This window comes from Geotrypetes seraphini, chromosome 6, assembly GCF_902459505.1.
Source record: "Geotrypetes seraphini chromosome 6, aGeoSer1.1, whole genome shotgun sequence".
Taxonomy (NCBI): Eukaryota; Metazoa; Chordata; class Amphibia; order Gymnophiona; family Dermophiidae; genus Geotrypetes; species Geotrypetes seraphini.
This window is the reverse complement of record NC_047089.1, coordinates 112899935-112913544: the sequence shown is the minus strand read 5'-3', so window position 1 is coordinate 112913544 and position 13610 is coordinate 112899935. Positions and strand designations below refer to the sequence as shown.

General features: G+C 48.8%; 1 protein-coding gene across 1 annotated transcript in view; it reads right to left on the bottom strand.

The window, feature by feature from the left end:
- Nucleotides 1–13610, bottom strand: part of HERC2 (HECT and RLD domain containing E3 ubiquitin protein ligase 2) — a 3346202-nt gene that overhangs the window by 1707203 nt on the left and 1625389 nt on the right. The window contains 1 exon segment of the mRNA XM_033948978.1: nucleotides 4219–4358. Coding sequence (XP_033804869.1) covers nucleotides 4219–4358 — 140 coding nt within the window.

The window sequence follows — 13610 nt, the reverse complement described above, 5'->3', positions numbered from 1 at the left end:
GGTTTGAAATTTCTTGCTTCCCTGGCTAGCCTCTCTTCATACTCTCTTTTGGCTTTCCGAACCTCACGGTGACATTCTTTTTGATGCTTCTTGTGCTCTTTCCAGTTCCCCTCAGTTTTGTCCTTTTTCCATTTCTTGAATGATTTTTTCTTATTGCCTATCGCTTCCTTCACTGTTTTGGTTATCCACGCCGGGTCTTTTGTTCGATTTTTTTTACACCCCTTCCTGAATCTGGGGATATACAGATTTTGCGCCTCGCTCACCATGTCCCTGAAGAAGGACCAGGCATGATTTACCGTTAGCCATGTTTTGGAAGTGTTCCTAAGTTTCTTCCTTACCAATTCCCTCATTGCTTCGTAGTTTCCTTTCCTGAAGTTAAAAGTTGTCGCAATGGATCTCTTGCCTTTTGACACTCCTACCTCAACCTTGAACTTGATCATATTATGATCGCTGTTTCCCAACGGTCCCACTACTTCTACTTCCTTTGCAGGTCCCCTTAACCCATTTAGGATTAGATCCAGAGTGGCATTTCCTCTCGTCGATTCTCTAACAAGCTGTTCCATGAAACAATCCTGTGTAGCTTCCAGGAATTTTGTCTCCCTAGTGCATTTCGAGCTTCCAAGCCTCCAGTCTATCCCAGGGTAGTTGAAGTCTCCCATAATAACCGTGTTGCCGCTTTTGCATTCACGCTTCATCTCGGCTTCCATTTCCTCATTGATATCTCTGGTTTGCCCCTGTGGGCGATAAAATAGGCCCATCCTTATTTCAGGCCCTTTCCTTCCCGTTATTTTAACCCATAGAGATTCCGGCTTGCTGGCCGTCTCTGCTGTGTCCATTTGTGTGGATTGTATGCCTTCTTTTATGTATAGGGATATTCCACCTCCTTTTTGTCCTGTTCTGTCCTGGCGATAGAGCTTGTATCCCGGTAGTGCTGTATCCCATTTGCTTTCCTCATTCCACCATGTTTCAGAGATTCCAATGATGTTGATGTCTTCTGCGTTGGCCAAGGCTTCTAGTTCCCCCATTTTGTTTCTTAGGCTCCTTGCATTAGCATATATGCACTTTAGATCCTGGTATTTTGCTGTCCTCCTTTCTTTTCCCTGTGCTTCGGTCCATATTTTCTTCTCTTTTGCTGCAGACATTGTAACCACTTCTTCTGGGTTAGTCGACTCCTGCAGTTTGTCCCTTGTTCCTTCCCAGCCATTTTTCCCCTCGGTATCTTCACAGGATACCGTCTTCTGAATCGTCGACCCTTTGTCAACTGTCGGCTTTCCCCTTCTTCTTAGTTTAAAGCCTGTTCTATTCCTCTCTTGACGTTGTTCGCTAGGAGTCTAGTTCCTGCTGCGCTCAGGTGCAGTCCATCTTTCCTGTAGAGCTTGCTCTTGCCCCAGAACGCCGCCCAGTTCCTCACGAAGTGGAATCCTTCTTCCTCACACCATCTCCTCATCCACGTATTTATTGATTGTAGTTCCTCCTGCCTTTTCACATCTGCCCTCGGTACTGGTAAGATCTCTGAGAACACTATCTTCTGGGCCTTCATCTTCAGCTTCCTTCCCAGAATCTTGAATTGTTCTAACAGCGTGCTTCTTTTGTAGTCTCTCCTGCTGACATCGTTCGTCCCGATGTGGATCACTACAGCGGTCTCTTCTGTCTCCGCCCCTTCCAGGATCATTCCAATTTTGTCCACAATGTCCTTGGTTCTTGCTCCCGGAAGGCAGGTCACCAGTCGGTCCTCTCTCCCTCCTGCTATGTGGCTGTCCACATGCCTAAGGATCGAGTCTCCCACTAGGATCGCTGACTTTCCTCTCTTCAATTTTCGCTTCGGTCTCAGGTCAATGTCCTCAATGTACTTCACTCTTTCTTCTTTTGGGCCTCGATTAGCCAAAATCTCCCCCTCTTGCGGTAGTCCTCTGTGGGTGTCATCCTTGAGGTAATCTTCTTCTTGCTCTCCCTTGCATGTTGGTATCCGTGTAGCTTCTTCTTTCATCTGAAGTTCGTTCTCTTCCACCTTCGTCCTGTATGCCTCTTCAATGAATCTCTCAAGTTCCCTGACTTCCTCCTCAATGTGTCTCTCCGTGGTGTGAAATCCTTCTAGCTCCTGAATCTTGTCCTCTAGTCGCTTGACCTCCTTCTTCAAGCTTTTCAGTTCCTGACACCGACTGCATACATATGACTGTCTCCCCGAGGGGAGATAGTCGTACATATGACAGTCTGTGCAGAACACTGGAAAGCTCATCTTCTGGCTTCCTTCTGCTTCCATTGTTGTTCCTTCTTTAAGATATCAGTTGAGATTACTTGTGACTTGTGCCCGCTTTGTGTCCTTTCTCTCTCCCTATCTGCTGTTGGTGTCCTCCCTGACTTTCTCTTTGTGCTGGTGCCCTCTCTTTCTTTCACTAACTGTCTCTGGTGTCCTCTCGCTCACTGCCTGTTGGTGGTGTCCTCTCTGTCTCTTCTCTCTCTGTGTTGGTGCTCTGTGCTGGTCTCTCTCTCTCTACCTGCTGCTGGGGTCCTCTCTCTCTCTACCAGCCGCTGGTGTCCTCTCTCTCACTCTCTCTCTCTGCCTGCTTGTTATACTTGTGTGAATGGCTTGGCCCTTTGTGTCTGTCTCTTTCTTACCTTCTGTGCTTTCCTTCTGTACTTGTCGCTTTTTTACCCTTCTGTCTTACTCCGTTGCCTTGTCCCTTCTCAAAGGCCCTTCGCAAAGGCGCTCTCGCTAAGGCGAGCGCCTTTGCTGCTTGCCTTCGCCGCGTGCCGTTGGCTCCGCCCCCTTTCAAGGGGGAGTCCGACGCTGCCTCTGACGCGGTGGGGGTGGGCGGAGCGTACTCTCGCCGCTTCCCCGTGTCCTGTGCTTCTTCCTGCCTCCTTCCCCTGTGCAGGACTCTGTGTCTCCGACTCTCCCTCTCTCAGTCAGGCTACCAGAGCACGCTGCCTTCTTCTCCTTTGCTCTGGCAACCCGATTCAGTCTGACCCCAAATCCCTGCAGCCTGCGCTTGACCCATTAGCGGAAGAACCTGGGGTGAGCAAGCTCCCAAGGAACAGTTCCTGAGCCCCAATCCGAACTGCAGGCTGTCCAGAGGACATACTGACAGGTAGTGAACCTGCTGGAAGCGATATCTCACACTCAGAGCTGTCCCTGCAGGGAACCTCCGCAGCAAGAGGGTAAAGACCGTGAACAAAAAGACCAAACTATAGAGAAAATAAACACGATCAGAAAAGATAAGCTCCTACTGCCTGGCTTATAGGAAGGAAAACTGAGTCCACCGGGAGCAGGTGAAAAGGGTGGGAGCTCAAGTCTTTGAAACTTGAGGCTTCCCACAAAGTCCTGATGCGTATATGGAATTAACACCAATCGTCCCAGAATAAAGTAGAATTGTACAAAAACTAAAGGCTATCTTACTTAAAAGATTATTCAATAGAACATGAATGTAGTAAATCAATCAACAAAAATATTTAAAAATCATTAGAAGTTATTATATAAAGACACATTAATATTTAAGTGTTTGTGTGGGAGTTTGAGGATCGATGAAAGAAAATGTGAACTAGGAATCACAAGCAGAGATAATCATGGTACTGTGTTAATGATTTCCTTTTTCTCCCTTGTTATAATTGTTTCCAAGGCTCCTGCAATAATCCCCAGTATTGCACAAAAGCTCACACAAAGTACACCTGATTCAAGGAAAGTTCAACTACTGTTATGTATATATATATTTGAAGTAGAGTAGCCTAATGGTTAGTACAGTAGACTGAGTTCAATCCCCACTGCAACTCCTTGTGACCCTTGGAAAGTCACTTAACTCTCCAATTTCCTATGAGCCAGCCTCCTTAATTGAGGCCCTTACTATAAACTCTATGGGAACAGGAAATACCTACTGTGACCAAATGTGATAGCTTGAATTACCAAACAAATGCATGAGTAAATCTATAATTAATTAACATATTCTCTCAAATATTGAAACCCTTCACTAATAGCACTTTCAATTTCCTTGGAATCCAGTACAACTGCATCCTAACAGCTACAACTGGTTTCATTGATGAGCAATGGCTGGGATTCTCCATCCATAGGCTATGCATACCACTTCTGCTGCATCAGCAACTGGTCCAAGAGGTAAAAGCTGGGTTTAGGAATTAAACCTATGTTTTAAATTTATCTAAACATTGAACTTGCCAGTAACCAATTCACAATCAGATTTAAAAAAAAAATGTCTCTCATTGCCTTACCTGGTTCATTTATCCTGCCAAATGTATGTCTGATGTTATGTTTCCTCATTTTGAAACATATTTCACAAAAGTCAAAGTCATCACAGTTTCTGCATTTAAATCTAGGTCCACTGATAGGAAACATCTGACAACCATCACAGCTAAGCATTGAAAGAAAAATTATAACAAATGGTCAGATCTCCAGGTATAAATATAAAGCATATTTTAACATTTCAATAATGCATCTCAGTATAATATCAAAAAAGTAAACCTCCCAGACCCCAAGAACTGGAACCAGATAGGGGGGAGAGACTAGAGCGGAGCTGGTGATATAACTATCCCTAATGAATGAGTGATAAACACAGGAAAGCCCTCAGTCACACAGCCACTCGCTGGAAAATCCAGCGGAACAGGCTGTCACTGGCTTACACCCAACAGGGTGTTAACTGTGAAACATCCCCGGGCTTTTACACTGTGTATAATTTATAATAAAGTGCACCCAACAGTGCTCGGTGTGAAAAAAGATAATAAATAAAAAAAAACACACACTCGTTCCACCATAAACAGCAATAGTCTCTGCCCCTTATCCGGGGGGTCAAATACAAACGTCCAAAACCAGCAAAGTGAAAAAGCTAACAGGAAGTACTTAGCTTCTCAGTGGAGCCAGCGAAGATATTGATTCTCAATTCGTCCAACGGGACTCCGTTTCGGGGGTGCACACCCCCTTCTTCAGGAACTGCTGGACTGCGCTGTGACCCTCCAAATGATCCTGCACAGCTTAAGTTGACAGAGCTGGAAATGGCGCTGAACAGAACAGAACGCCTCTGATTTTTTTTTTTTTTTTAATAAAGCTTTTATTGAGATATACACACAACATAAAATATACATAGTAGATGCAGCAGCAATAAATAAAACAAGGCATAATGTGCAACATTCTGGAAAACAGTCAAAGTGCTGCAAACCAAATAACATGTGCAATCCCTATAATCAAGCAACAACAAACCACAATAGCCTCTACCCCCCCCCCCCACCCTCCCCCCAGGGACAAAACACAATACCCACAACATTTAAAAAGGTTGAGAACCAACAAAGCCCATACACAGCAGAAAATAGAAGAGGAACATGAATATGGAATCCCCCACATCCCCGCCCACCCACTTCAGCCCCAAATGTAGCTCAAATCCCCGGTCCGCCCCTACCTCCAACCTCCATAGAAGCCCGAAATCTACGCCAAATACGAGCATAGCCATGTTGTTTGCCATGTCGCAAAGCCGTTAAGTGGTAAAGAAGTTGCTATGAAAGCAAGCGCTGCTCCACCATATCCCAGTTGGGAGAGAGCGCTTGATTCCACAAGGAGGCCAAAGCCAACCTGGCAGCAGTGAATGCCAGCTTACAAAACATAGAATCTCCCCAGGCAAGATCTAAGGGATGCCAATACAATAGGGCATGTCGCCAACTCTCCGGGATCTGGATATCAAGGATCTGGGACACCCTAGAAAAAACCTCCTTCCAGAACCCACGCACCCGCCCACACTGCCACCACATATGAAGGTAGGTGCCCACCTCCCCACAGCCCCGCCAACATAGTACACTTGCACCTCCCTGCCAACGTGCCACAGCCTGAGGAGTATAGTACCAGCGAAAGAGGACCTTATAACCATTCTCAATCAGCAGAGCGGATATACCCGCCGAGGAAACTTCTGTCCAGATATTCCCCCAAGTGTCCCACGAGATAGGAGCTCCCCAATCACCTTCCCAAGCCCTCATGTAGGGATGTGGGGCCTCCCTATGATTAAGACACCTATAGATAACAGCCAGAACTCCCTTCCGGAGCACTGGACCCAACAATAACTCAAAGGGGGTCTTGCCCCCCCTCAAATCCCCCAGGAGACCCGAAGTCCGAATATAGTGAATAACTTGGAGGTAAGGAAACAGATCCCGGATCCCCCAGCCAAACCTACCCCGGAGCTCTGCAAAGGGTCGAATACGGCCCAAAATCGGATCCCACAGTTGTCCCACACATACCAAATCAGTAGCTTTCCAAGCAGCAAACACTCCCCCATCCATGCCCGGTAAAAAATCTGGATTATGTCTCAACGGGGTATACCAGGAATGGCGCCTGCCCTGCAATAAGCCCCCTCTGGTCTGATTCCAAACCCTCAGAGAAGTTCCAATTGAAGGCACCTCACCCACTAGTCGCACCCTGCCCGGCAGCCATGGCCGATGCATCAAGGGCACTCCATCATTTAAACTTTGCTCTATCTCCACCCATGGCTTCGGTACTTGCGTCTGCCACTCTAGAAGGGCACGTAACTGAGCAGCCTGGTAGTATTTCACCATGTTGGGTACCCCCAGTCCCCCATCACTCCGCCCCAAATATAAGACCTTCCTGCTTACCCTGGGTCTCCTGCCCGCCCATATAAAATCAAAAAGATGCCTTTGAACCCCCTCCAACGCCCTCCTGCTCACCCATAGCGGCAACACCTGAAATAAAAACAAGAGACGGGGTAAGATCATTATCTTCACAACAGCCACCCTGCCCAACCAAGAAAAGTACTGATCTTTCCAGCCAAGCAAATCCTGGCGAATACGCCGAAAGAGCGGAGGGAAATTAAGATCATAAAGTGCCACTCCCGGCGGTCCAAAATAAACCCCAAGATAACGTAGAGAATGCTGAACCCACCGAAACTGAAATCGGTCTCTAAGATAAGACACTCGCTCTCCATTCAAGTTAATATTGAGAAGCTCCGATTTACCCACGTTAACACGAAACCCCGACACCTGACCAAAATCTGCCAACTCCCGCAATATTGCAGGCAGAGAACTAACGCCTCTGATTTAAACTGCAGATGCTGAAATGTAATTGGATGGAAAAGTCACATGGATCCCCTGAAACTCCCTGGAGTTTCAGGGGATCCATGTGACTTTTCCATCCAATTACATTTCAGCATCTGCAGTTTAAATCAGAGGCGTTCTGTTCTGTTCAGCGCCATTTCCAGCTCTGTCAACTTAAGCTGTGCCGGATCATTTGGAGGGTCACAGCGCAGTCCAGCAGTTCCTGAAGAAGGGGGTGTGCACCCCCGAAACGGAGTCCCGTTGGACGAATTGAGAATCAATATCTTCGCTGGCTGTTGTTTCTACTGAGAAGCTAAGTACTTCCTGTTGGCTTTTTCACTTTGCTGGTTTTGGACGTTTGTATTTGACCCCCCGGATAAGGGGCAGAGACTATTGCTGTTTATGGTGGAACGAGTGTGTATTTTTTTTTATTTATTATCTTTTTTCACACCGAGCACTGTTGGGTGCACTTTATTATAAATTATACACAGTGTAAAAGCCCGGGGATATTTCACAGTTAACACCCTGTTGGGTGTAAGCCAGTGACAGCCTGTTCCGCTGGATTTTCCAGCGAGTGGCTGTGTGACTGAGGGCTTTCCTGTGTTTATCACTCATTCATTAGGGATAGTTATATCCACCAGCTCCGCTCTAGTCTCTCCCCCCTATCTGGTTCCGGTTCTTGGGGTCTGGGAGGTTTACTTTTTTGATGTTTACTTTTTAGCCTCCTTAGTATTTTCGGGTTCTTGTGATTTTCTCTCAGTATAATATAACATTTAAAGGTGATAATTTTAAACTACACAGTTATTCACTACAGGGATAATTTTCAAAAAAGATAGACATCCAAAAGATGGAATAAACCAGCACTTGGACATCTTTCTAGTCAAAACATTCAAGTGGCCATTTTCAAAACTGACTTTCTAGAAGTCTTTCTGGTTGTTTGGTCTGCAGTGTGTTTAAATCTTAAGGGGGGCATGTTAGAAGCATGTTTTGGGCAGGCTTAGGACTTGGGCGTTCTGCAGGGATTATCAATTTTTTTTAACAAAACGTTCAGAGCACAATTTATACATTTGAAGCTAGACCTGTTTAAAAATGAATAAGGGTCAAAAAGGTGCCCAAACTGACCAGATGACTACTGGAGGGATTAAGGAATGACCCCCCCCCACACACTTATTTCCTCAGTGGTCACTGATCCTCTCCCATCACCCAATAATGTGAAACAGTACATTCCAGCCATTATTACAGCTTCAGATGGCCACATAGATACAGCTCAGCCGTCCAGAAGGGCACTCTAAGTGGTACTGTAATGAACATCCCATTAAAAATTCCCTGGAACACATATTACTATAACTCAAAACCTACATAAACCTGCAGGCATAAGGGCTATTGTTGTCAAGTAAAGGAGGGTACAGTAAATTTTGGGAGGAATTTAGAGGGCTCACCATACAATATAAGTAGATTATGGTGACATGTGTACCTGGGACTTTTTAATGTGACAGTCACTGAAGTATTCACTAGTAGTACTGCCCGATTCACCTCAGTGAATTCATTCAAATCAATTCACTTTCTAAAAAAAAAAATTGGCTCACCGATTCAGTGAGTCCTGATTCCTAACATACCTTCAGATCTCCTAAAGTAGCAGCAGCGATGGCGGTGACTAGCTTGGTGAACATGCTTCTCTTGGTCTGCCTGCCGGGGCCTTCCCTCTGCCTTGGTGGGCAGGCAGCAAGAAGCCTATTTACCACACTGCCTCTGCGAAGCCGGTCACTGCCACCGCTGCTGCTACTTTAGGAGGCCCAAAGGCCGGAGGGGAGGGGGGAGAGGTCAGCCAGGATGTGCTGCACAGGGGAATAGAAGGGAGGGATTAAAAGCTGCTGCATAGGGAGATAGGAAGGAGGAAAGCTGCTGCATATGGGGGGAGATAGGAGAGGAGAGAGGAAGAATTGATAGAGGAGAGCAAGAGAGAGATGCAACAGAGGTGGAAAGGGGTGATAGGAAGATAGCCTGCATATGGTGGAGGGAAAGGAGACATGCATGGAGAAGCGAGAGAGAGAAATGTTGGGACATAGGGTAGAGGTCAGAGAGAGATGGTGCATGGGGATAAAGAAATGGTGTACATGATAATGGAGAGATACTGCATGGAATGGAATAGAGAGGTTTGACACAGGGCACAAGGCAGAAAGAAAGAGAGATGGTACATAGTGGGAAAGAAACAGAAATGTTGGATATGGCAGTGGAAGGGAAGGTACAGAAATGGAAGATAGATAGTGAGCATGGAGAAAGAAAAAATGTCAAATGGGCAGGAGATCCTGGCGAGTGAGTTAACAGAAGACAAACAGAAAGTTCAAGTTTCAAGTTTTATTTAAAATTTGATAAGTCACTTAATCATACTTATAAGCAATGAACATAACTAGAAATTTTACAACATTCAAGGGGTATAAAATGTCAAAAATACAAGAGATGTACAGGACTTACTGTGCCAAAGGGAAAGGAGGGTAAGAAATACAAAGGAGTTGCAGGGAGAGCTGAGCCTTGTGAGCACGTGGCTACGTGCAGCTAACAGAGAGGGTTAGCAGAGGGCAGAGCGGAGGAGACAGCAAGCCGGTGCAGCGAGGAAAACCGGAGAGAGAGCTAGCAGGGAGAGAGAGGAAAGAGCAGGCAGCGGAGGAGAGTGTAGAAGCAGAGCGGAGGAGGCAGTTAAAGCGGAGAGAGGGCGGAGAAGGCAGCGAGTGGAGCGGAAAGAGGAACGGAGTAACAGAGCAGACCGGGAGAGAGGCAGACGGTACACGGAAGGGGGAAGAGGCGAGAGTTAGCTCCGCCTACCCCCCGACGTCACCAGACTAACTCCCCCCATAAAAGGGGAGGAGCCAACGGCGGAATCCACAGCGCTGGGCCAGCAAAGGAGTTGCGGGGAGAGCTGAGCCTTGTGAGCACGTGGCTACGTGCAGCTAACAGAGAGGGTTAGCAGAGGGCAGAGCGGAGGAGACAGCAAGCCGGTGCAGCGAGGAAAACCGGAGAGAGAGCTAGCAGGGAGAGAGAGGAAAGAGCAGGCAGCGGAGGAGAGTGTAGAAGCAGAGCGGAGGAGGCAGTTAAAGCGGAGAGAGGGCGGAGAAGGCAGCGAGTGGAGCGGAAAGAGGAACGGAGTAACAGAGCAGACCGGGAGAGAGGCAGACGGTACACGGAAGGGGGAAGAGGCGAGAGTTAGCTCCGCCTACCCCCCGACGTCACCAGACTAACTCCCCCCATAAAAGGGGAGGAGCCAACGGCGGAATCCACAGCGCTGGGCCAGCAAAGGAGTTGCGGGGAGAGCTGAGCCTTGTGAGCACATGGCTACGTGCAGCTAACAGAGAGGGTTAGCAGAGGGCAGAGCGGAGGAGACAGCAAGCCGGTGCAGCGAGGAAAACCGGAGAGAGAGCTAGCAGGGAGAGAGAGGAAAGAGCAGGCAGCGGAGGAGAGTGTAGAAGCAGAGCGGAGGAGGCAGTTAAAGCGGAGAGAGGGCGGAGAAGGCAGCGAGTGGAGCGGAAAGAGGAACGGAGTAACAGAGCAGACCGGGAGAGAGGCAGACGGTACACGGAAGGGGGAAGAGGCGAGAGTTAGCTCCGCCTACCCCCCGACGTCACCAGACTAACTCCCCCCATAAAAGGGGAGGAGCCAACAGCGCGCAGCCGTTCGGCGCGCGGCGAAGGCGAGCGGCAAAGGCACTCGCCTTAGCGAGAGCGCCTTTGCGAAGGAGCCTTGCGAGGGAACCAGAAACGCCAAGTAATTCACTTTTCTCTTTTCTCGTTTCTCTTTTTCTATTTTCTCTCTCTTACCCACAGCAGGAGCACACCAGCACTTCACGAGAGCAATGGAGGACCCAGGAACCCAGAGGTACTTTCCAGTATACTGCACAGAGTGTAATATGTACGACTACCTCCCCTTGGGAAGGCGGGAGTACATATGCAGTCGGTGTCAGGAACTGGAAAGCCTGAGGATGGAGGTCGGCAGATTGAGGGTCAAGGCCCAGGAACTCGAGGGACTGGAGGGACTGAGCAACACAGAGGAGACGAACTGGTCAACCAAGGACACAGATGGAGCAGACCCCATGGTGGACCAGGTGAGGGACCTCGAGAGATTCATCGAGGAGGCCTATAGGAGGAAGGTGGAGGAACAGGACCATCAGCTGCACAGACATATGTCGGCAGACGAGACCCAGGATCCACAAGGCGACACCGGGGAAGGACCTAGCGGAAGAATCACACAAGAGGAGGAGACCGTGACCCACCGGGACCCCGAGGGAGAGACACCACATTACACTGAGGACATAGACCTGAGACAGAGGAGGTTGCTGAGGAAAGGGAAGTCTGCTATTGTGGTGGGAGACTCGATCTTGAGAGAGGTAGATAGTCACGTAGCTGGAGGAAGGGAGGACCGGCTAGTGACTTGTCTCCCAGGGGCCAAGACACGAGATGTCACTGATAGGATCGAGAGGATCCTGGACGGAGCAGAGACAGAGGAGACTGCGGTGATAATCCACATCGGAACGAATGATGTGAGCCGGAGGAACTTCAGCATGGCCACACTGACTGACCAGTTCAGGGCCCTGGGACGAAAGCTGAAGCGGAGTACCCGGAGGATAGCATTCTCAGAGATCCTGCCTGTACCGAGAGCAGATGCAAAGAGGCAGGCAGACCTCCAGGCTGTGAATGCATGGTTGAGGAGATGGTGCCAGGAGGAGGGCTTCCACTTTGTGAGGAACTGGACGTCCTTCTGGGGAAAGAGCAAGCTCTACCGGCGAGACGGCCTGCACCTGAGCAGATGCTGAACGGGCTGACTGCAAGGAGGAAGTAGAGAGACCGGTGAATCTTATGATCAGACAGCGAGGGAAACACCAGGTAAAGGGAGCTTGCTGGGAGGAGACTAAGGGGCATAGAGACACAAGGGGACTGGGTGGCACGAGGGCGAAAACTGAGGGCAATATAGGGGTGCCACAAGGCGAGGGGGATCAAACAGAGCCTCAAGGGATGATAGCCCAGAAGGAGACCGGTAGGGCTAAAAACCCAGAGGAGAAGCTGGGGAGAGGGGTGGCGGAAATGTGGGGAAACCGAAAGCTGCGAGAGTAAAGGCTAAGGGCAAAGCAGAAGCACAGGGAACAGGAGAACTGCCCGAAATTCAAGGGGAGGCGGCCCAGGTAAATACGGAGGTGGAGGAAAAACGACGGGACCTGCGGTGCTTATATGCCAATGCAAGAAGCCTCATGGCCAAGATGGGTGAACTAGAGGTCGTAGCCAAGGGGGAGGACCTGGATATAATTGGAATTACAGAAACATGGTGGACAGAGGAGAATCAATGGGATGTGGCGCTGCCAGAGTACAAGCTCTACAGGAGGGACAGGACCCACAAGAAGGGGGGAGGCATAGCACTATATATAAAGGACTCTATCTACTCGGTCGGGATGGATATGGCAAAGAAGGCAGAGGGGCTGGAATCGCTATGGGTCAAATTGCCGGGAAACAAGGGTACAGGCATAAAACTGGGGCTGTACTATCGCCCACCTGGTACGCCGGAGGAAATCGGACACGACTTGGAAGCTGAACTGAGACAAGAATGCAGGACTGGAAGTGTAACAGTGATGGGGGACTTCAACTACCCGGGGATTGACTGGAGTACGGGTCACTCCAACTGCACTAAGGAAACAGGATTTGTAGAAGCTGTGAGGGACTGCTTCATGGAGCAACTAGTCAAGGAACCGACGCGAGGGAGTGCTACTCTTGACCTCATCCTAAACGGATTAGGGGGGCCTGCAAGAGGGGTAGAAGTGGGAGGACCACTAGGCAACAGTGACCACAACGCGATCCGATTCACATTAGAAAGGGGGACACCCACAGTAAAGAGGACCGCAACAACTGCGCTCAACTTCAGGAAAGGGAACTATGTTGCTATGAGGGAAATGGTGGGGAGGAAGCTCAAAAACGTCCTTAGGATGGAGACTGTAGGAAGCGCCTGGACCCTATTCAGGGACACCCTGCAGGAAGCACAAAGAATGTACGTCCCAAGTTTCAGGAAAGGCGGCAAGAACAAGCGGTCAAAGGACCCGGTTTGGATCTCAACAGAAGTAAAGAGGGCAATAAACGACAAGAAAGTGTCCTTCCAGAGATGGAAAAGGACCCAACGGAGGAAAATCACCAGGCGCATAGGAAATGCCAAAAGGAATGCCACCGAGAGGTTAGAAAAGCAAAAGGGAAATATGAAGAGGGGCTGGCCAGGGAGGCGAAAAACTTCAAGGCATTCTTCAGTTACGTAAAGGGGAAGCGACCAGCGAGAGAGGAGGTGGGGCCGTTGGACGATGGGGATAGGAAGGGAGTGATCAAGGAGGATAAAGAGGTAGCTGAGAGGTTGAACACGTTCTTCTCGTCGGTTTTCACGAGAGAAGACACATCTAATATACCGGACTCAGAGGAGCTCATGAGTGGGGAACAGGCTGAAAAATTAGAACACATAGAGGTAAGTAAGGAGGATGTCCTCAAGCAGATAGACAGGTTAAAATGCGGCAAATCGCCGGGCCCGGACGGGATCCACCCAAGGGTTCTGAAAGAACTAAG